This window comes from Lynx rufus, unplaced genomic scaffold (assembly GCF_022079265.1).
Source record: "Lynx rufus isolate CCGP_SWC_20201006 ecotype Redwood Valley unplaced genomic scaffold, mLynRuf1.p SCAF_3, whole genome shotgun sequence".
Classification (NCBI taxonomy): Eukaryota; Metazoa; Chordata; class Mammalia; order Carnivora; family Felidae; genus Lynx; species Lynx rufus.
The window spans coordinates 153,452,629-153,476,939 of NW_025814845.1; the positions used below are offsets into that span (position 1 = coordinate 153,452,629).

Consider the following 24,311-nt stretch of genomic DNA (forward strand, 5'->3'; position numbering starts at 1 on the left):
GCTGCCAGGTTTCAGCCACCTGGAAGGGGTCATTGTGGCCCTGGGTGGAATAAAATGTAGGCTGAGAGTGTGAGGCAGGGCCCATGGGCTGCTCTGTCCATCTCTGCTCATCCTTCTATTTCTCAGGAGAGATGCAGGCGCTTCTTGGCCCCATAACACTCTCTATTTTGAATCATTCACTTAATCATTTGACAACTTATTCATTGACCACCTACCGGGTTCAAGTTCTGTATTAGGCACTGTGTTGGTCTAAACAGCAAGTCCCTGGGGCACCTGGGTGGCTCAGTCAGTTAAACTTCTGACTTTGGCTCAGGTCATGATCTCACAGTTTGTGAATTCGAGCCCTACATCAGGCCCTGCACTGACAGCTCAGAGCCTGGGGCCTGGAGCCTGCTTCGCAGATTCTGTGTCTCCCTCTCTCTCTGCCCCTCCCCCGCTCATGCTCTGTCTCTCTCTGTCTCAAAAATAAATAAACGTTAAAAAAATTTTTTTAAAAAGGACATGAGAGGCCCTGAATTACAAGAAAAGGTGCCTGCCATGTCTATGTCTAAACAGCAAGTCCTAATTCCATCTGTGAATTCACAAAGAGTTAGTCTTTTTCTGAATAGATGTATGCATGCCATCAAAATGCTGGGTTTCCTGACATCTCTGGTAATGATTTCAGATACTCTAGTCTTGAAATTGGAATCCTGGGGCCGTCTCCTCCATAGGAGCCTTTTGATTTATAATGCATCTTGGATCTCATTTCCACAGTAATCCACAGTGAATTACCAGAGACTCCATCTGCTTGGACCACCAAAGGGAACCCTTGTGCCAGGAGCACAGAGTCTCCAGCCACACCTCTGCAGAAAGTAATAAATATGTTGGTGGGGGGTTTGCTTCCTTTGAGGCTGTGCCAGGCCATCCTAATATGAATATCTGTGGCCATCACCTGGCTACTAGCCAGCCTGTGCTCCGTGCATCCTCCAGTTCACAGTCTGTGCTCACTGATGTGCCAGAGACGGGATCTCTTTGTAAAGGCTGGGCATCTGAGTTGTGGCCAACTCACCATTCCAGTAGGCAGGTGGTCTTCATCATTTGCCTGTTTGTTGGACCTTGCATACAAGACCCAGAATTGGCTACCTTTGCTTGCTCAGTGAGAGACACCTGCCTATGAACTGATAAAGCCCAGTGCAGGTAGGCATTCAGGCTATTCTGAACCAGAAATAAGATAAAGATAGATAGATAATAGATAGATAGATAGATAGATAGATAGATAGATAGATGATAGATAGGTGATAGATGGTAGAGCTCACCAAAAATTTACCAACATGTTGCCCTCCTCTTTGGGTCCTTATGAATGAGCCCTAGTACTTCCCTTCCTCATCTGCTTCCTTCCCCTGCCTCAGTCCTTCCTGATGCCCACAAGCAGCTGAGAGCAGGCAGCATTTGAGCAACCTACCCTGCCAGTTCTAGAATCCAGATGTGTCCAGATGTGCCTAGAATCAACCCACCCTGGCCAGTGAATAGCCAGTTCTAGAATCCAGATGTGTCCTTGCGGGTCCGGCGCTCTTGAGGCCCGTCCTGACTCTGTACCGCCAGCTTTCCTGGGATCCTGAGCCCCTCACACTGTCCCAGCCTCAGCTGTCTCCGCTCCTTTGTGCCTGTAGCTCCAGGACTGGCTTCTGTTTTGGTGCTTGCATCCTGCCTGCCCTTCCCAGCTCTTCCCCTCGAGGCTGGGCCCTACAGTCCTGCTCGCTGACTGTCCCATGCCTGAGATGCCCTCACCCTGCAGGTGGTGCTTTTGGATGACACCTATCTGGCGAGCTCAAGACTCACCCTGCCTGGTGGCCCTGTTGCTGCACCCAGACCCCCTACTGAGGGCCCTGTCTTACTGTGCTACAGCTGCTATAACAAAATACCATGGACTGGGCAGCTTACACAACGGACACTTATTCCTTACAGTTCTGGAGTCTGGAAGTCTGAGATCAGGGCACCGGCACCGTAGGCTTCTGGTGAGGGCTCTCTTCCTGGCCTGCAGGTGGCGTTCTTGCTGTGTCCTTATATGGTCTCTTTCTCTCCTTCTGAGGACTTTAAGCACATCATGAAGTCCCCACCCTCATGGACCTCACCTAAACCTAATCACCTCCCAACGCCCCCAACGCCATATGCCATCGCGTTGAGGTTTAGGGCTTCCACGTGAATTCTGGGGGAGACACAAACATTCCATCCACAGTAGCCCGTATTCTCTTCTCTTGTTAAACCTCCTATTGACCATTCCTCAGTCACCACCAAGAAGCTTATGTGCTTTCCTCCACTTCAGTGACACCTCACTCCTGCCTAGATCTCTTCCTTGACACCAAAGGAAGCCACCCAGCCTTGGATACCTGTATTCGTGTCCTGTGGCCACCTGACAAAGTGCCACACTTTCTCACAGTTCCGGCGGCTACAGGGGCCAAATTAAGGTGCCAGTACGGCTAGTCTCTTCTGTAGACTCTGAGGGAGAATCCACTTCATGCACCTCTCCAAGCTTCCGGTGGCTGCTGACAGCCCTCGGTGTTCTTACTCCTGGGGCTGCATTATTCCAATGTACACCTCCATCTTTACGTGGCCTTTTCCTCCTTGTGTCTACGAATGTCCTCTTATCTTTATAAGGATGCCAGTCACTGGGTTAAGAGCCCACCCTAACCCAGTAAGACCTCATCTTAACCAATTACATCTTCCGATAATGTCCAAATAAGGTCACATTCTGAGGCTCCAGGTAAACATAAATTTTGAGAGGACACTATTCAACCCACTATGACACTCCAATTTTTAAGTTATGCTAAAAAAACAAAAACTACCCAAAAGAGTTATTTTGTTCTTAATCCTGTCTGTGGCTTGCACACTCAATTCCTTGAACAAGGGCCTAGGGTATGTAAATAGGTAAGGTGCCTGCCCTCCTGAGGCTCTCAGAATAATGGAAGAGGTTGATGAGTGTCACTGCATTTTATGGTGATGATTAGTATAGTAGAGATAAAAGCAGCAAACTTTATCCAACTGGGAGTAGAAAAGGCTCTGGGAGGGCTTCTTAGAAGAGGTGTGAATTGAATGATGATTAAGACAATAGTTATGGAAAGACAAGGCATTCTAAGAGGGACCAGTTTGACCACAATTCTTGAGGCAATCCTTTCAAGATCTCTTATAGGACCTTACAATTTTCCCACAGAAGTAAACTTAGGTCGCCTGGTGTTCTGGGTTGGGGTTGCCAAGAAGTTCCTCCATCTATCTCTAAGTGATTGGCCCCTAGCAGATGGCCCCATTGAACGAGAGCCATGCAGAGCCCTTTGGAAGCCAAGCATTGTTTCCTGGACCATCCCTCTCTTTGCAACCTCACATCCACAGCCAGTCACCAATGTGAGGGCATTTATTTGACCAACCTACATGGCTGTCTTCAGTGTTGGCACAAACCTTCACTGATTGCTTTGATATGGAGAAGACTGGAAAACCACAGGGCCTCCCTTGCACATAGGGAGCTCATCATCAGAGGTGACATTGCAGAATTTCTGTTAAGGCTGGCAGTAGCACCATGCCTTCTCCTCTCCCCTCAGGCACCAAACCACACCCCAACACTTGTTTTCTCATTATGGTTGACCTCATTCATTGGCACAACATCTGCACTTATGTATGGCTGGTGACTCCCATATCTGCACTTCCAGCTCTCTCTTGGTGGGCCCCAATTCCAACAGCCTTCTGGGCATCTCTGCCTGGAGGTCCCTCAGAAACCTCAAACAGTATGAGCTGAAGCTGCTCCCCTCAACAGTCACGATGTAAATCTGCCCTGTCGTGGTCACTTCTCACTGCGCAACTGCTTGGAAGAGTAGATTACATACGCTCGTCCTCAACATTATTCTCTGTACCCCCAAGAGGGTAACAGAAACTCATTCTCTATACCCATGCATCTCCTGGTCATTGGGGTGTTAAAGGACACTGTTATGGACTGAATTAGCCCCCTGTCGCGGATTCGTATGTCAAAGTCCTAACCTCCGATGTGACTGTATTTGGAGATAGGTCTTTTAAGGAGGTAATTAAGGTTAAATGAGGTCATAAGGGTGGGGCCCAAGTCCAATAGGACAGGTGTCCCTCTAAGAAGAGGAAGAGACACCAGGGATGTGCACACAGTGAACAGACCACATGTGGATGCAACTAGAAAGCAGACATTTGCAAGCCAAGGAAAGAGGTCTCAGTAAAAACCAACCTTTCTGGCACCTTGATCTTAGAGTTCCAGCCTCCAGAGCTGGAACATAAATGTCTTGTCTAAGCCACCAGGCCTCAGTATTCTGTTATGGCAGCCTGAGCTGACCAAGACAGACCTGCCTGGGATTTGTCTGTTCTGGGTTGCCATGGGGCCCCAGAAAATGGACAGTTGTTAGTTTTCTCCAGGACCAGCCATATAATTCACAGGGCCCAGTGCACAATGAAAATGTAGGGTTCCCTGTTCCAGAAGCAGGAAAAAAAAAAAGCTGTTTTTCTTTTCTTTTCTTTCTCCTTTTCTTTTCTTTTTTTTTTGTGTGAGAGAGGGCAGCAGAGAGAGAGAGGAAGAGAGAGAATCCCACGAGGGGGAGAGAGAAAGAGAGAGAGAGACAGAGAGAAGCGGGGCTCATCCGAGGTGGGGCTTGAGTTCACCTGATGTGGGACTCAAACTCATGAACCGTGAGATTGTGATCTGAGCCAAAGTCTGATGCTTAACTGACTGAGCCACCCAGGCACCCAAAGCTGTTTCTTTTCTTCTATTACCTCTTGACCTGTCATGCTGGTTTTTATTTGCTGTTTACAATAACAATACCAGGCACAAGGATGCTCCAGCATGAGTGCAGATCCTTCTGGAACTGACTGGATCCTGATGTCCCCGTTGGGGCAGGGGCCCTTGGGTGGGGGTAGGAGACTTCGTCCCAGGCTGGCGGGAGGTGGGGCTGCACATAGGCCGAGGTGCCAATGTCCTATCAGACTTCACTTACACAGACTCAAAGAAAAATCATCAAAAGTTCAAAATGGTGACTGCAGAGCATAAAGCCCCAGTACAGTCCCCTTCTGAGCCTGGAGCCCTGTGGGACTGCACGAGGAACATGCCCCGAGGCTGTCCCTGGTTCCCTCCTGTGTCTTGGAGCCAGGAGAACCCTAATAAAGGTGTGCATCACTTTAAATCATAAAGCTCTGGTGATAACCTAATTGTTACACATTCTGGAGGAATATTAGGTTCCACTTTTTTTTTTAAGTTTATTTGTTTATTTTGAGAGATAGAATGAGCAAGAAAGTGCACATGTATGAGCAGGGGAGGGGCAGAGAGAGAGGGAGAGAGAAAATCCCAAGCAGGCTCCACACTGTCAGAGCAGAGCCCAACGCAGGGCTTGAGCCCATGAACCATGAGATCATAATGTGAAACCAGACCAGGAGTCAGATGCTTAACCAAGTGAGCCACCCACGCACCTCTAGTCTCCACTTTTAAATTCATTTTCTGTTAAAGTCCCATGTATCCAGAGCTCAGCAAATTCAAGCCAGCTCTGCAGACCCCCTGAAAGAAGGCCCCCCTCTTTCTCGTGGTGCTTCTATCAACAAGCTCACTTTGTAGTTTTATTTCAGCCCCATCCATTCCCACACTGTGCCCTTAACACGATCTATGACTTCTGATACCCGCCCGCCTCCCTTCCTCCTGCGTCCCTGGCCTACATGAAGACAAGGCAGTACCACGGCGTGGGGCAATGAAAGAAGTGTGGACTCCTGGAGCAGGGTGGCCGTGAGCTGGTTCCTTAATCTCTCTAGTGCTGCTATTTTCTCCCACAAAATGGTGATACCGTGTGCCTGCAGGCTTGGAAGGATCACCAGGGGAACTGCATGGCATCTGGCAGTGTTCTAGTGCCTGCCCCTCCCCGGCCCCGTGGGTCGCCCTCCCCCCAATGGCTCAGATGCCACGTCACTTCCTGCTCTCCCAGCCCCTGACTAGTCCTCCTGCCCCGTGGGCTGGAGTAGAGCCAGTGCACTCCAACAGTGCTCCCCTGCCAAGACAGGGGACAGGTGCTCTATGCCGTTTTGTGCAAGGGAGGAAACGTGGCAGAGCCCGCGGGACCATCAGAGCCTGAGCAGCCACAGCCTGCTATTGTGCTCTGCCACTTTCGTGAGCTTCTTCGTCTAAAATGGGCCTAATAATTCCTACTCCACAAGGTTGTGGGGAAGAGCGAATGAAGCAACTTCCGGTAAGAGAGGAGAATGGAGTTTGGCACACAGCAGGTGCTTAGTAAATGTCACTTCCCGCCCTCCTTCCCCATATAGAACTTGGAGTTCAGCTAGTGACTGACTATCCCAGCAGTAGGTTTTGAGGACGATGTGCTGGATTAGGGGACACAGGACCCCAATTCATCCTTACTTGATACTTCTGGCAATCTCTTGACGCTTGTTTTCATCCTTAGATTAGCTTATAAGTACTTGCCCCGCCTACCTCCCCGGGTTAGTTATGTTGAAAATTAAGAGGTAATGGGTGCAAACTTTTATACAAAGATAAAGGGTCATTGACACCACCGCCCAAGGTTTCAGCCAGGTCACACCAAACAGAATGCTTAGCTTTCTTCCTCCCTGCCCACACGAGGCTCTTCTGGCTTGCAGGCATCGCAGGTATGCCAGATGCATTTGGGGAAGACAGCCTCTGTGGTCAGTCACATCTGGAGCACCTCCACTGAACTAGCACATGATGGCTTTTTTTCAAGTAAGATAAAAGACAACTGTGGAACAGAGGGCTGACTCGGGGCCGGGGAGTGGGTGGGGAGGCAATGTTCACTTGCTGTGCTGGCAAGAAGGCTGCAGGAGGTGTGTGTGTGCAAGCCTCGTAGCCCAGGACATGGCCTAAGGCAGACGTTAATGCACTCATCATGTATTATTAACAGTATTACATGCATTAACACGTTAATTAGGAGTCAGCCCTCAGTACTGAATCAGAATCCAAGTTTGAATGTCTACATGATTCCTGCCGAGCAGCCTGACTCCAGCCTGAGTTTATGATGGGGAACTCACTATCTTCAAAAGCTTATTCCATGTTTGTATGTCGATGTTTAAAAAAAAAATTGTTCAGTGCTTTCCATCCTTTTAACAATACCACGGAACGGTCAAGAGCCGGGAGCTCTGGAACCAAACTGCCCAGGGCCCAAAGTCAGTCTCCTCCCTCTATTGGCTGTGTGACCTTGTGAGTTACCTAACCTCTCTATGCGTCAGGTTCCTCGTTTGGAATCTGAGGATAGTCGTAATATTTTTCTCATAGGGTAGTTATGCGATGGAGTGTATTAATGTGACGGGCACTTACAATAGTGCAGACACATAGTAAGTTCTCGGGAAATGCCAGTTATTATTGTTACTCTATGATTTCTTGTCTCCTTTGTGAAAGTATAAAAGTTGAAGAATAATGAAAGCACATTAAAAGAAAGTACGCCAGGCAGAGAGATAAATGAACTGTTTGCATAAACATGAATTAAGAGAGTCACACTGAAGGAAGAATTGTTCCCTGTTGAGGACAGCAAACATCTGGAAGGAATTAAATGGGGGAAGAGGGTGGGTGGTGGTGGTGGTGTGGGCTGAGAACACACTGTGACTGTTGGAAGGAGACAATTCATTTTTGGGGTGGGTAAGTGATCCCGAAAAAGGGAGGCTGCTCCAGGTTTCTACAGTATGATTTGGTGTCCGGAGAGGATGTACCCCTCCAAAGAATTTCTGTTCTAAGTAGCCTGGGTACCTAAAATGTCTAAATCATTCCTTTGAGCTAATGCATTCCCTTGAAAAGGCCACCTCTAAAATGCACATATACTAACACAAAAAATAACAAGGTGCTATTTTACATCTGTGAAATTAACAATATGAAGATCCGTGAACACCCCATTGCACTGAGTATCTGGCATGTTTAAAGTGGTACATTTAAAAATCTATAATGTGCCTGTAAATACATACAACTTTGGGGGAAGTGATTTGGCCAGAGTGTTTTAGAATCACAAAAATGTTTGTACCTTTCGATCTACTAATCCAACTTCTGGGAATTTGTTGTTAGGAAAACTTTCAAAACAAGGAGAGACCTTTCGGCATTTGTTTTGCTATGATTGAAAACAATTTTTAATGGTAAGAGAATGGGTAAATTACCACACATCCCCTTGCTGGGCTCTACGGGGCCACCAAAATTATAAAAGACAGACAGAAGGATGGGAAGATGTTTATGAAATAATCATTTTAAGGGAAAAAAAACAACTCAGAAATCAAATTGTAAAGATTGGGGATGCTTAGGAACGAAGCAAGAGAAAGAAACCCAGTGTGCTTTGTTGGAGGCTGTGGGAACGTGGAAGAATTTTTTTCTCTCTTTTATTTGGGTGTCTGTTTATACTGGTTGTGCAATGAACAATAAGAAAAGACCAAATGAACTCTCAGGGATGGGGAAGCTGACTGTCAACCACACCACATGGGCAAGTTTCAGCCCAGTTTTCTGGACAGAGAGAAGGGCCCTAGGGCTGGCACGTTCTGAGAGGAGGGCTGATGGGCAAGGCCAGGGCCCTCTGAGGGCACAGAGCACCCATCAGGCACGTGTGTCACCTGCAGAGGGAAGGAGTCACCGGGGAGCCGGCAGAGGGTAGGAGTGTTTTGTTGCTGCTGCTGGCCGACCTGAAACTCAAAGCAAGTAGGTTGCGTTGTTCCCCTCAGTCACTCACAATTCAGGTTTCAAACCAGAATTTGCAAAGCTCAGAGTGTTCTTACTACATCTGATAAGCTGCAGTGTCTCTCTGAACTCCAGGGGCATCGTGGGCAGGGACTGACACTCAATTACCGGGCTTTCTGTTTTCCAGTCACCCTGTCTCTAATACTTGCCAACCAATCTGGGTCGAATATGGGACACACACTGGCTTTAAAATCAAAGCCTGGCCTATGATGATTTCTTAGGCAGACAATTCCTGTGGTTGTGACTGGGTCATGAATTCATTTCCCCAGAGCCTCAACTTGTATTGACAACTCTGTAGCTCAGCTTCCAGAGCACGGAGCAGTGACATGAACCATTGGACCAGGAGGCAGAATGCATGCCTTTGGGCAGTTCACTTATACTCTCCTGGCCTCAGTCTTTCCATCCGTAAATTGGGGAGGTTTTTCACCAAAGACTGCATAGACCCAAATCCAATGACCAAAATCCACAAAGCCCAGATGAGGCTAAACAGGGCCCGGTTTGGGCCACATGAGAAGTCTCATGCCCAGAATGAAGGAGACGATCCTTCTACCATAATTTGTCCAGTCTGTCCACACCTTGGAAAAGCACACTTAGATAAAGCACCACCCCTAAGGGGATGTTGACACCCTGGAGTGTGTGCAGAGGAGGGCAGCCAGGATATATGGAGGGAGGCTTAGAACCTAGTCATGAGAGAACAGATGAACGTAATACAGATTTCAAACCAGAAGTTTTGAAATTCTGAAGGGCTGTCTCGTGGGAAAAAAAATGTTTTACTAACTCTATATGACCCCAAAGGGCAGGACCAGTGGATCGAAACTACGGGAAGGCAGATTTCCAGTCTGAAGCAAATGCAGAACATTCCAACAGTTAGAAGTAACTGAAGGCAGAAAAACGGGTATAAGCAGAGGCTGGATGCCAACTCGGCATGTGATCTTCTTGGAGATTAAAGTTCTGGGTGAGGGAGACGTTGAGATGGGGACTCCAAGGCCCCACCTAGTGCTGTGGGTCTCTGAGTCTAATCTGAAGTGACTCAGCCCCTCCAGAGTGGCCACCACAGATGCTGTGCGCCTCCAGAAGCATCACCGAAGGATGGCTCAAACACGTGAACAACCTATCCGCCCCCTTCCCACCTGAGGTTCTGGGAGAGAGCCATCCTATCCCAAGTTATCTTTGTCTGAACAGGCTGCGGACAAAGTTCCTTGCTCTCCCCATTCCAAGATTTCCAAGGCAGAATTCCCTCTGTGCTTCATCTGCTCCCACCTCCTACCCTGTCCCACGCTAGTTTCCATTTCTCTAGTTTGCAGAGCAGAGGTGGGTACAGCCATGGACAGCGCACAGCAGACAAGCAGCATCCCTCGACTTCTGGGGTGTGTGGTGAACCTGAGTCAGCAGAGTCCACAAGCTTCCGGGAGACACCAGATGCTAGACTGTAATTCTTAAGATGCACAGCCTTCCCCTTACTCTTGTGAAATAGCTGCTTATAACCAAGAAAAGGGAGCCTTTCCAAAAGGAAAGGGTGAAAAGTCACTGAGGTGGGTTGTTTGCTTGAGGAGGGAAATAGAGGATTTGGGGGAAGGGTTTGGAGGAGGCAGAGAAGGGAGGGTATGAATAGAAAAGCATCTGTACCTGGGGCTCTTGGTGCAGCAGGGGAGCAGGGGTGGGGGATGGGAGCCTGGACTCAGGAGGCTGGGAAAGACAGTGTTGCCTAGAGCCTGGCTGAGTCCCCTGCTGGTGTGCTCCCTTCAAACAGTTCTGGGGCACACTTGTAGGGAAGCACCCAGCTTCTGGAGCAAGCAAGCCCAGAATTTCCTGGGTTGGAATTCTAGCTCCAGGACTTACTTGCTATTCTACTTTGGGGGGATTTTAACAGCTCTGACCCGAAAGGGGGATAATAATAGTGCCAGCCTCCTAAAGTTGAGAGGATAACACTCAATATATCGGGCCTAGCCACGTGAAGCTGCTGATATCTGGCCATTTTCGACATACAGAAATGACCATGTCACGTGGATCGACCTCACCCATATGGTGAGTTGAGTACGACTGCTCTGCACCTTAGAATTATCTTGGGCTCTTTTAAAAATGCCAAATCCCAGGTCACACCCCAGACCAAGTGGATCACAATTTTTGTGGGCGGGACGCCTCACCAGGTGAATCTAATGGGCAGACCAGTTTGGGGGCCAGTGGCTTAGCACCGTGCGCGGGATCTACTGAGGCACTCCACCATAGCCACCCTCTGCTTTCCCTTCACTGAGCGCCTACTGGATGCTAGGCTCCGGCTGGGCCTGCCTCCCGGATCCTGGGACCCTCCCAGCGGAGCTCATATCTCCCCTCCCCCACCCTCCTCTGCAGTGTCCAGGCCGCGGAGCTCCCCCGACGACCTGAAGGTGCTGACCCGGAACGTGAACCGGCTGAACGAGAGCTTCCGGGACTTGCAGCTGCGGCTGCTGCACGCTCCGCTGCAGGCGGACCTGACCGAGCAGGTGTGGAAGGTGCAGGACGCGCTGCAGAACCAGTCGGACTCGCTGCTGGCGCTGGCGGGCGCGGTGCAGCGGCTGGAGGGCGCGCTGTGGGGGCTGCAGGCGCAGGCGGCGCAGACCGAGCAGGCGGTGGCCCTGCTGCGGGACCGCACCGGGCAGCAGAGCGACGCGGCGCAGCTGGAGCTCTACCAGCTGCAGGTGGAGAGCAACCGCAGCCAGCTGCTGCTGCGGCGCCACGCGGGCCTGCTGGACGGGCTGGCGCACAGGGTGGGCCTCCTGGGCGAGGAGCTGGCCGACGTGGGCGGCGCGCTGCGCGGCCTCAACCGCAGCCTGTCCTACGACGTGGCCCTGCACAGCACGCGGCTGCAGGACCTGCAGGTGCTCGTCAGCAACGCCAGCGAGGACACGCGCCGCATGCGGCTGGTGCACATGGGCATGGCGCTGCAGCTCAAGCAGGAGCTGGCCGTGCTCAACACCGTCACCGAGGACCTGCGTCTCAAAGACTGGGAGCACTCCATCGCGCTCAGGAACATCTCCCTCGCCAAAGGTACCTGCCTGGCCCGCTGGAGCCCCAGCCCGTTAGCTGCCTGGGCCCCCCCCCCCCCCCGCCGCCGTGCAGGCTTTCCTCCTGCGCACCCCTCCTCCAGGGCTCGGGAGTCCCCCTCCCTCCCCGAATCCACTCGCCACGGAGAGGCTAGGCCCCTTTATTAAATCCTGCCCTCTAGGACCCTGGAGCTTTTACGCCCACAATTTCCTGGCCTAGGTCGGTCTCTCCCCTGGGTAACCCTAACCCCCCCCCCCCACCTCCCAGAGAGCATGCGTAGTGTCCACACCCTTGGGCAGCAGAATGGCCAAGGGTCGCTAACGGAGGACTGGGTCGCCCGAGCTTGGATGTGCGGGGAGGGAACCTCCAAGGGTTTCCCTCAGGGGGTGAGGCAGCAGGCTCAGGCCAGGAACAGGCGCCTCCAGGGTCGTGGTGTTCCAGCGGGACAAGGAATTGGCGAACCCCACATTTGAACTCGGCCTTCCAGGCTGTTACGTATATTCATCCAGGCAGAAGAACACGTTGAACAATGTGTTAGCTTCATTTAGAACTCTTCAGTATAATGGCAAAAATGTGTGGGCCCCCATTGGTACTCTTGCCCCAGCCCACAAACTCTAGAACCTTTAAAGTCAGCCTTCCTCTCTTCGAAGCACCCCTAACTGCCCCCTACCCACCTCACCCCTTCTCCTTCCTGCTGCTGTCTGCCCTGCACATACATCACTGTCAGAGGCGCCTTTCATGAAATGCACTTTTCCCACATCATCTGCCCCCCCACCCGACTCAGGACTCTCCTGTGGCTCCCTGGGTTCTGCCAGATTCAGTACATACTCTTAGCCTGACAGTAGGCAATAATAATACCGCGCTGAAGACCAAGTCTGTCAGGTACCATGGAAGCATGCCTCCTATGACGTCTTTTATTTTTAAATTTTTATTGAAGTATCGTTGACACACAATGGTACGTTAGTTTCAGGTGTACAACGTAGTGATGAGACAACTCCGTACCCTAGGCTGTGTTCGCCGCAAGTGTAGTTACCATCATATAATGTCTTTGAAAAACAACAGTGAGTACACTGAGATTCAGGAACCTGCTTACTACTGTCTCTCACTAGGAGGTGATGGAGGGGGGATTTGGACCCACGCTTTTCTGATCCCAGAGCTGCTGTGCTTTCTATCACACACCTGACCCCAGCTGTCTTCCCGGCCTTCTCCTCTGCCTGTTCCCCTACACCAGAGGTTACAAACAGAACTGTCTGTAGGGGCAAGCTCAGCAGTGCCAATGAGTGATGTGACCTTGGTGGCGAGTAGTTGGGGCTATGATAGGTCCACCGGATTTGGGCCAGGCTGGAATGTGGGCCTGGCTTTGACAAAGTCTTCCCATTTTACACAAGAAACCAGAAACGTGGAATGTTCTAGAAATGTTTAACTATCTAACTCTGTGGGCCACATACGGTCCATAAGCAGCCAGTTTGTACCCCATGCCCTGTGGGAAGCATCCCGTCCAGCGGGACGCGTCTTGTCACTGCCCCAGAGACACGGCCCACGCTTCCCACCTCCTTAGCTATTCCTTCTACGGCAGTGCCTCCTTCCTCCTCTTCCTCCTCGTCATCCAGATCCCACTGATCCTCCAGATCTCACTCAAGCCCGCCTCCTCCAAGAACGCCACTGGCCCCTCTAGCTCACTGAAGTCTCCTCCCCTGAGCTTCTCCATTTAGCAGAGCAGAAAGTGGTGACGATGGGGCCTTCCATTTGCATGGTACCTTCCAGTCCACAGAGGGCTTTGAGGTGCATTATTTTGCTTTAAAGTGGGTCCCAAGACCAACTGTGAGGTTGGTTGAAGGCAGCCTTTATTATTTAGTGCAGGGTAGGATTCCTGCAGGCAAACAACTGAGGCTCCCAGAGGAAATGCCTGACTTACACAAGGCCACACAGCTGGTAATGATCTGACCCAGGACGTTTTGTTTTCAAACCATTTTAATAAGGTACAATTTACATGCTGCAGCGTTCACCCACTTAAGTGTATAATTCAATGATCGGGCCAGGATGTTTAACCCGCTGCCCAGTGCTCACCACGCTGCGCTACACCCCAGCCCCTGCCTCTGTGCCCCCCTGCACCCCCCCCCAGCACCTCACAGTGCAATGCACATGAACTCCGTGAATGTTTGCAAAGCGACTGTTAGATCTTGAACCTGGACAGTCAGAGCGTTGGTTTTCTTGTCCTGGGTCACTCAGGCTTTCACTTCCCAGAAACCAAAGGAGGGCAGGAGGTAGAATTTATTCTTCCAGATCCACACCCCGGGGATTTTAGTTTTTCCCCTCTTCTCTTTTCCTTGGCCTTCTCTGCCCATAGCCACCTGTCAGGTACTTTCTAACAATAGCAGCTGTACTGAATTATGACCTACTATGAGCCAGACGTGGTGTCGACACTCATTCTCTAAATAGACATTAAAGACTGCTAATCCTCACATCCTGCAAAAGGGTATGATTGTCCCTATTTCATGGATGAGAAAGTTGAATAACTTTCCCACTGTTTCTTATGCAATTGGCAAGTGGCAAAGTCCAGGTCTGAATGGGGATCTTTCTGGTTCAGAAATCATGTTCTTGTCACTGACCATCCTGCTGTCTAGGGAGGAAAGATCCCAGCTCTGAGCAAAAAGGGAGAAGAGAGTTGTCCCTTGGACTCCATCTGGGGGTGTTTGGGGGGAGTCCCTCCCTGTCCCTCCCCCCCTTCCTCCCTCTTGCAGTCAGTAGACACCACCGTGCTTCCTGCTGGCGCATCCTCCTGGGCCTCTTCCAGCATTTCACATCCTGGCTCTTCAATGTGCAAGCCTACTCTCCTTGGCTTGAACCGAAGCGGCTGTGGGGCATTCATTTGTGAAGGTTCTTCCAGTGGAATCCTCCAAGTAGTCTTTCTTTGGTTCTTAAACTAAGATTCACACTCTGTTCCCTGGAACCGAAAGTTTCATCCCAGTCCTGCCCAGCCTGCCTTCTAGTCCTCAAGCTTTGCCTTCTCGATGGGCTGCTGGCTCCTCGGAGACGAACACCACTCAGTCCCTCTGGCTCCCAGGATCACCACCGCATCCAGTATCTCCCTTTTCCATTTCCCTCTCTCGTGGTTGCCAGGGACCCAATTGGCATGATTAGAGAAGATTCTGTGTGGCATATCTGATGTAATCACCATTCAACTTTAAAGGTTTTTTTTTTTTAAGTTTATTCATTTTAGAGAGACAGAGAGTGAGTGTGGGAGGGGCAGAGAGAGGAGGGAGACACAGAATCCGTAGCTCCAGGCTCTGAGCTCTCAGCTCAGCTCTCAGCTCTGAGCCTGATGTGGGGCTCGAACTCATCGACTGCAAGATCATGACCTGAGCCGAAGTCAGACGCTTAAGTGACTGAGCCACCCAGACGCCCCATCGCCATTTAACTTTAATGAGACAAAACTCTACCATGGCTTTGGGATAAGAGGTGTTTTACTGGCTAAGCTTCTATGCATTTCCATACTGCTCTCTGGAATGGCCCTTCTGCCTTAAGTTTGTCCAGTTCCTCTCTTAGTCTTTAAACACACACACACACACACACACACACACACACAGTCACATTCACACACACACTCACACTCTCCCCCTCTTTGCCCTTTCCTGGTGCAAAATCTACAAATACTCAACTATGTATATTTTTCAACTATGAGCTTATTTATGTTATTCTTGAGCTTGACCCCAAATGGTTTTCATTCTCTCACTTCGTTATACAGTTTTCTCTGAACTTTGTCTCCGGTTTGTCTTTTGTGTACATTCACAGCAGTGCTTTTTGTTTTCTGCTTTGGATTTTCAGTATTAATCATGTCTGTTGAAATCTGTCTGTGGTTTGCGAGAAGCAGAGAACTTAAATGATCAGAGAGAAAAGGCATACAGGAGTGAGGAGATAACCAGAGAGTGGGGGGCATCCCAGGAGGGGTAAATGTAACTAGTGAGGGGGGCATACAGGAGGGGGAAGATAACCAGAGAGGGCAAGTGTACCAGAAGGGAGGAGATAGCCAGAGAAGGGACATACCAGGAGGAGGAAAGGTAACCAGAGAGAGGCCATACCAGGAGGGAAAAAAAATAACCAGAGAGGGGAGGCATACCAAGAGGGGGAAAGGTAACCAGTGAAGGGGCCATATAGGAGGGGGAAGATAACCAGAGAGGGGAGGTATACCAGGAGAAGGGAGAGAAACCAGCAAGGGGGGGGGCCTCTACAGGGGCGCGAAGGGGTGAGCGAGGCAGGAAGGCAGGACTCTCCACCATATTCAGATGGCCCGTTTGCTAGATGGAAGGTTATAGAATCGCAGAATGTTACCCTGATAATGGGCTCTGTAATCATCTAGTCCACTCCTCTTGTTTTACAGTTGAGGACCTTGAGGCTCAGAGAGGGGAAATGACTTGCCCAAGTCAAATCCCAAGCGGGTGGCCCCAGCCGGGACTCGAAAATGCATCTCTCAGTTCATGAACACGAGTTGGCAGAGCAGATTTATCTGTGAGCTGCTTTTTAAACATGCTGTGTAGTAGGGAGTCCAGTTCCAGCAGTGTTATAAATGGACGACGTGATGGAGCGAGGCCATGGGTTCCGGGCTCCAGCTCTGGCTTCTCATGCATAGGGACGTGTTGGAGGTGACAAGGTCTCTGTGAGCAGGGCGATATGTAAATAGTGTTCCTGCTCTACCAAGGACTGGGAAGAACGGACTGTGTGGCGGCTCCCCGGGAGGGCTAGATGGCACTGTGTCCTGTCACCTTCCATGCCAGCCTCTCTGCTGGAAAGGGAGTGGAGAGCACGCACTTGCATCCGGCCTGGCCCACCACCCCTTAGCCCATGACACTCAGACGAAGGCTGGCCTTGCAGGCTGGGCCGGAGCCAGGGGCAGCACCTGCGCCTCTGGGCCAAGCCCCCCCAAGCCAGGAAACACGGCTAACAGTCCTTGCCCTGGGCACACAGTGAAGGAAGTGGGAGAGCGTGCAAAACTGTAAAGGTAATAGAGCTGAGAGCCCAGTGCCCGCGTGACGTCAGGGGGTGGGAGTGGGGCAATTAATTGGGGGACTCCACCTTGGTCAGCTGCCCTGGGATTAGCGTGGTGCAGGGGGTGGTGTTTATGGATTTGGGTTGCTGTTCTGCTGGCTTCAGGCCCATTTCATCAGCTGGAATGATAATTTGTTCTTGGCAGGGATCTGTCCAGATTCCAGCACATGCGGGTCCCCCACCCCATCACTCAAACCAGGATCCGGGAAGGGAGGACGGATTGCTTTTCCCTCTCTGTTGGCTGGTTCCCAGAGGAACCCTGGTATTTCTCCCAAATGCTCAGTCACACATCCTTCGTTTGTTCTCGAGATGTTTCCAGCTGGCACAGCTCATGGGCAGCCCCCTTGGGGGCAGAACTGCCCTGGGGGCAGTGTGGGAGCACAGGACTGGACTGGTGGGCAGGCCCCAGGAGGGGACTCCAGACACAGGTCACAGGGCTAGAGGGTTCTCTCCCTCCTCCTCCTCCTCCTCCTCCTCCTCCTCCTCCTCCACCTCCCTGTCCCACCTGTAGGAGGTGGGCTGAAAGGGAAGCTGGTGCCCTGGACCAGAAGCAGAATGGAGGGGGCGCCGGAAGCGTTTTCACAATTGTGGAGAAATAGACCCCACTCCTCCTTGTCCCAGACTGCCTCCATGCTCTGGCCTGCTCTAGTGAGAGAAAGGATGAGCAAGTCACATTATAGAGAGTCAAGAAGTTAAAAAGCTCAGCTGGGTACCACTAGGACCGGTGATAACCATAATGGCTTTTACAACTGCCCAGAAGTCGTTCATAGAATCTCTACGGTATGCCAGGTACCCTGTGAGGTATAGGGCTGCAAAGAGTGGGGCTCCGGCCCTATAGACAGGCCTGTCCTCCTTGGGGACCACAGTGCGAGATGAGTGACAGGGCCCAGTGAGTGGGCACAAGGTGGCCCGCCCAGGTTCAGGGGTGCTTCCATGAGGAGTTTGTGCACAGTGATGTGTGAGGAGCCTTCCAGCTCTGAGATTTGAGGGCTTTTCCCTGGTGCCCTGAGAGATCAGAATGGTGTGCTTGGAGGTGAGCTCCAGGCCTGAGAGGGACAGGACTCCTAGAAAGGGAAAGATTTGGTGGATGTCTGGGGACACATGAGAATGGTTTTGCGGAGGTGAAAGAGAGCTCGCATCTGGAAGCATCAGGCTGTGAGTTTGCAGAAGGGGTCGGGTGGTGAATGATCTGTAGGGGTCTCTAGGAGAGGGTCTGTGGCCCCTTGTGCTTTGAGCACAGAGGCTGTGAGTTCACTGGATTCTGACAAGATCAATGGGACAGCACAATGGGTTTTAGCCCTCAGACAAGGAGGTCTTTACAAGGTTGGGTGTGAGACCCTGATGAGGGTGGTGGCAATGAGGACGGAGGTAGGGAATGACATGGGATTCACCTTGATGACAAGCCTTGATGAGCAAGGGGGTTATGGGGAGCAGGGAAAAGAGAGGAGTCAAAGCCAGCTCAATTTTTGGCCTGGATTCCAGAGAAAATGATAAAATGTCAGAGCCCAAGTGTGCATTATCCACGGGGCAGCAGTGATTTGAAGAAGCACTTGGTCGTTGGAGCCCCAGGAAGCCTGGCCCCATGAGACTCAACCACTGACCACAGTTTAGGTCCTTCTGAGTCTGTGGGACCAGTTCCACCTAAGGGCGTGACCAAGGCTTGAAAATCAGCGCCCATCTTTACGGTCCATTCCAGCTTCCTCCCAGTTCATCTCTAGTAAAGGGTCTTACTAACCACTTATCTGTGTCTTAAAAATACACCTGTGTGTAGGATGTCTTCGGCCCTCTCCCTGAATGAGCCAGCCAAGCGTGGCAAGGTGATTTTGGGTGCAGCTCAGAATGACTATGCGAGGTGATCTTGGAATCATTCTGATGAAGCATTATGAAAGTGGGGATACAGATGATGAGGATGGCCTTGCCACTCAAAGGTTACCAAGCCCCTTTATAGCCCGTGTGTCATGTCATCTGCTTACTCCTCACTACAAATGTCTGGGGAAGGAACTTTAACTTAGATTTTCCAGGACCAGGATCTGAACTTAAGACACTCTATGTCCGTACTCAACCCCTACCTTCCAAATAATCGCTGCCACCCTGATGCCCTACCGTCCCGGATCATTCCCTGGGCAGCATCCTTCTTTGGTGAGAATTACTCTTGGGAAGATCCACGTGTTGAGTCACACCCTCAGCAGAGCAAATAGAGCAAATTGTGGAGTGTTCAACCCGTTGCATCCTTGACCTGATCAGTTCCAGGCGCACTGTGTTCCAGGTGGGGAGGGTAGGAGGGCACAGAAGAGTGTACTGGGGGCAGGGGGGAGGGGGTCTCACTCAGGGACAGCTCGTAGAGTGCAGACATCCAGGTACCTCTCCGTGTCCCTGGCTGCAGCTCTTACCTGACAGAGAGATTGCTGGAATATGGGGTGGAAATCTCATCAGCTCCTTCCACCATGCCTCTCCTTTGCTGTATAATCTCAGGTGTGTTCTTAACAGATTCTGTGTCCCAATGCTGTCACCTGAAACCTGGGATCAACATGGCCAGTCTTCCTTTGCTTTTCTTCATAGAAGAGAGGAAGATGGCCACAAAACGCGGTCCCTTTAAGTGATTTGTGTGTCATGCGTGCATTTTTAAGTTGTTGACTGCTTTTTTCCTGTGTATGTGCCATCGAATTATTAAACAGCTGTCAACTTGGGTTAGGGTCTGATGATGGTGCCAACTTTTGGAATGTATCAGTACATCTCGGTCTTGGCTGCCTGGTTGTTTTGTACGTATTAACACCCTCTGATCTCATTCATTCATCAAATATTTATTGTGCAATCCATTGCTGCTGTGTTGTGAGTGTGCATGTTTTGGTTTCCTGGGGCTACCATAACAAAGGACCACAAAGTGGGTGGCTTCAAACAACAGAAACCGATTCTCTTGTAACTTTGGAGGCTGTAAGTCTGAAAGTCAAGGTGTCACAGGCTCATGTTCCCTCTGTAAGTGCCAGGAGACAATTCTTCTTGGTCTCTTCCTGACTTCTGGTGGTTGCTGACAATCCTTGGCATTCCTTGGCTTGTAGACACTACAATCTGCCCCCCCCCCCTTCACATAGCACTCTCCCCATGCGTCTGCTGTGCTTTATCTTCTTATAACAACACCGGCCATTGGGTTAGGACCCACCCTCCTCCAGGATCAGCTCCTCTTAACTAACTACATCTGCAAATGACCCTATTTCCAAATACGGTTCCATTCTGAGGTTCCAAGTGGACATGACTTTTGAAGGGACACTCTTCAATTCGCTACAATACGGATTTGGCATTTTCCTGGGTCTTCTTTTTCTTTCACAAGGCAGCAAGAGGAGGGAGCTTAGAGTCTGGCTCTTCACAGCTGGGACAGGGATGCCAAGAATGAAGCTGGCAGTTTTGTTGGGAAGGAGAGGACATGTACATCTGTGAGTCCAGGACAAGGCAGTGTGAGATAAGTGTTGAGTGGCACCAAATATGCCCGTTCAGATGGGCCATGCCCACCCTCAGCAGGAACGCTGGCTCAGAGAGGCTCTGGCCAAAAGTGAAGTGATGCGCAAGCAGCCTGGGGTGGGGGGGGTGGGGACAGGAGGGCATAGGAGATCGATGGGGAGCACAGCAGGCTGGGGGGTGGTGGGAAAGTCTAACTGCATTCTGGGAATGGCAAGCCATCTACTGTGATAGGTGAGGCCGAGGGGCAGGGCCAGACAGACCCGGGTCGAAACCTGGGCCCCTTTTCTTGCCAGCTGACCGTGTGGCCTCAGACGAGCAACTTCTGTAACTGTTGTTCTAAGAAGATATGCGCAGCATTGTTGTGGGTACTGAATCCGGTCACATGTGCTGGAATCCCCGCCACAGTGGAGCCTGGCCCTAGAAGAAAGTCCTGCTCAGGAGCAAATAGACACCCCTCCCTGCCCCCAGATGCCCAAGCCAGATGCTCCACTTCCCCCAACCTCACCTATGTTTAGTCAAGGTCTGTCTGTTCTACCTCCACACGGCCACTCTCATCCCTCCGGACCACCACCTCCCACCTGGGGTGCAGCTTCCTCATGGCCTCCCTGCCTCTGCTTTCCCTCCCGTCCTGATCCATTTTCCAACATGGCAGCCTGAGCCGTCTCCCTCGTGTGCAGATCTGATGACACTCTTGTTTTCCCTCAGACCCTGTTGCGGTTTCTGGTGCCCTCAGGGTCAAGTCCAACACTTAGGCCATAACTCCAAGAGCCCCCACTTTTGCACCCTCCTTGTCCAGCATATGCCCCCAGCTGCTAATCCCACCATGGCTCACATGTCTCTTTCTTATCTTTAAGCTCTTACAAGGATGGTTCCTCCTGCCTGGAGCTCTCCCTGTCATTCTGTCTCCGTCCGTCCGGGCTGCTAGGACAAAATACCCCACACTGGGGGGCTTAAACAACAGACATGTCTGTCTCACGGTTCTGGAGGCCGGAAGTCAGATCAGGGTGTGGCACGGTAGGGTTCTAAGGAGAGCCCTCTTCCTGGCTTACAGACGGCCACTTTCTTGCTCTGTCCTCACATGGCAAAGGGAGAGGGAGAGGGAGAAAGGACACCTCAAGCATGAAGAAGGGGATAGGGAGCAAGAGTGCTCTCTGGTGTCTCTTCTTGGGGGCCCTATTCCCATGACCTTACCTAAACCTAATCACATCCAAAGGCACCACCTCCAAATACCATCACATTGAAGATCAGGGCTCTTACATATGCATTTGGAGGCGGGGGGTGGGGGGGGGAAACAGAGACATTCAGTCCATAACATGCCTCCACTCCTCTTTTTACTTAGCCACCTTCTGTTCCTCCTCGAGATTTCACTTTGGATATTACTTCTTCCAGGAAGCTTTCCCTGATTTCCCCTGCACACACACAAGACTGGGCTAGGTGGAGCCCTCTGTGCTTCCTAGGCATAGTGCTGACCGTTTCTCTCTTTAAGAAGGAGCTGTTTTCTTCCTCTATAGGTGGCCTATTCCACAAGCTACCCTCTAACCTTGGTGCCATCTTATAACCCTTTCAGGACCTCCCGGCCCCAAAGGCGATCAGGGGGATGAAGGGAAAGAAGGCGAGCCTGGGATCCCTGGATTACCTGGACTTCGAGGTAACTGGGAGGCCCCGGGAAGGACCTGGGCATATCAGGAAGGAGAGGGTGCCCCCATTCCGTCCCTGACCCTCCACCCTCTCATTGGTATTGGTGAAGGGGCCCCCGGGAGAGCCCCCAACCCACCCAGCTTCAAATGCCCTGCTGTGTCGAGACACTGATGCGTTGCTGTTATCACAAGGATGGGGCAAAAACTTCTTCACATAAAGTACCAGGATCTGAAGGCAAAGGGGGGCATGAGAGGCTCACAGCTTCCTGCAGCCACTTCTCAGCCCGGGACGCAGGGTTCACATGACCAGGGCCTTTGGAAGGAATCGAGGGTGTTCCACAAGCATGCTGTGCGTCCTCCGTGTGTCCTGAGCCACCGGGCACCCGATACTGCCTCCTCCTTGCTGATTCTGCCCAAATCAATGAACACGCTAGTGACAGCCCTGAAGATCTGGTGGCTGATGGGGAGGATGTTTTTTGGCCTTCTGGAAAGAGTGTGTTCTTCTCAGACTCCTTGTCTCAGGACGCTTCTGTTCTGTTACTTTCTCAAACTTGGCCTCCCAGACTGTTCGCTTCTGAGCCTCTGCTGTGAGTGGCATTTCCCCAGGAGAGTGCAAAGTCTTCTCAAGGATGTAAGAAAAGGGGAAGTTTATCTGGGGAAAGATGTCTGTTTTGTTTATGTCAGGAATTCCATCTTCAAACCGTCTTCTTCCTAAATCTTGAGGAGGTTGCACACAGGAGAGGGGCAGAAGGTAATAGGAGGAGAGCCCACGGCCTGGCCTCTACTCCTGGCTCACCTCCAGGGGAACCCCCCACATTCAGAACAGAGGATGCCTAAACACTCACAGGCCTGCGGAAACTCTTTTTCTGCCTTATTAAATTATACGATGGGGAGCCCTGGGCAGATCCCATGCTAGATTCAGAACTCTGTGGCAATGGGGCCATGGGACTCCACACAGGTATCTCGTGTTAGGAAGGAAAGAAAGAAATCAATCAGCCCTTCTCTGAGGTACCACCATCCTCTGGGCCATTCGTCCTCCTCCAGACATTTGATGTGAGCTCTGGAGAAATCATTACTGGAAGACAGGTTTCTCCATGTCACGCAAAGAGACCAGAGAAAGCCAGCCCACATTCAAAGCGGGAAAGAACAAGTAATCAGTTAATTAAGAGTTCTCTGCTTTACAGAGATAACTGTGGGCTTAGGTCAGGCCCCTCGGGGAGCAGGGCTCTCGCTGGGTGAAAGTATTTGTTGATTCTGGCTCTCCATAGTGACGTGCAGGCAATGGCCACGGGACCTCGTGGCTGGGAGCCCCGGGGCCTGATCTGGCAGCCAGTCATCTCTCCCATTTACTGGCCTTGCTGACTTTCTTCCTCCTCCCCAGCCTATGATCCCCTTTGCTCTCCCTCCCTGGGGTTTACAGCGGGGAAGGGATCTTTGTGGGGTTTTTTGTTAAAGAGGATGGGGAACTATTTCATCTGCCTCTTACCCTAAATACCAGTAAGCCCTTTTCATCCAGCATGAGATAAAGGTGATTGACCACAAGCTTTCAGTTCAGGAAGACCAGAGCTCAGATCCTGCCCCCAACACTCTCTGCTGTGTGACCATGGGCAGGTTACTTAACCTCTCTGGGCCTCAGTTTCCTCATTCGTAACATAGGTGAAATAGTACCTCGGTTGATTGTGAGGATGAAATGAGGTACTCTATGAAAAGAACCCAGAACGGTGTCTGACACATAGAGAGTACTCAAAAAACTGTTTGCTGAGTTGAAATCTCCAGCACAACTAGAGGCAAAGGGACATCTCCCAAATGCGGTGGGCACCACCACCATTACTCACAATAGAATTGGACCTTCTGGGGTCAGGGACCCAGCCTAACTGGCTAAGAGGCACCGGCGGGGAAGGTTTGTGCTGACCTTTCGAACACTGTTTTTGCAGCCTCTCTAACTTCACTGAGAAGAATCAGTAAGGAAAAGCCACAGGAGGACGTGTGGTTGAGGGTGATGGCCGGGCCAGATGGTGACCTGTAAAGGCCCTCCAGCTCTGAGTCCGAGGCCCCACAACTTGTCCTGTGTCTCCCCAGGTCTGCCAGGAGAGAGAGGAACCCCAGGGCTGCCAGGCCCCAAGGGCGATGATGGGAAGATGGGAGCCACAGGACCAATGGGCATGCGCGGGTTCAAAGGTAACAGCAAACCTCAGAGCACCTGTGTAGCCTTGCTCATCGCTAGCCCCTGGGCAGCAGCACAGGCACCGGAGCAGATGGACTATCTTTGCATTTTGGCTCTGCCATTGACTAGCTCAGTGACCTTGGGCAAGTCACTTGGTCTTGCTAAACATTCATTTCTTTTTTTTTAATGTTTATTTATTTATTTTGAGAGAGAGAGAGAGAGAGAGAGCACACATGTGTGCACACAGGGAAGGGGCAGAGAGAAAATCCCAAGCAGGTTCTGAGCTGTCAGCACG

General features: G+C 51.1%; 1 protein-coding gene across 1 annotated transcript in view; it reads left to right on the forward strand.

The window, feature by feature from the left end:
* The window catches only part of SCARA5 (scavenger receptor class A member 5), a 120,036-nt gene that overhangs the window by 58,649 nt on the left and 37,076 nt on the right, over window positions 1–24,311 (forward strand). The window contains exons 3-5 of the mRNA XM_047092175.1: window positions 11,048–11,722; window positions 21,783–21,863; window positions 23,932–24,030. Of these exons, the coding sequence (XP_046948131.1) occupies window positions 11,048–11,722; window positions 21,783–21,863; window positions 23,932–24,030 (855 nt within the window). The remainder of the gene's footprint in view (window positions 1–11,047; window positions 11,723–21,782; window positions 21,864–23,931; window positions 24,031–24,311) is intronic.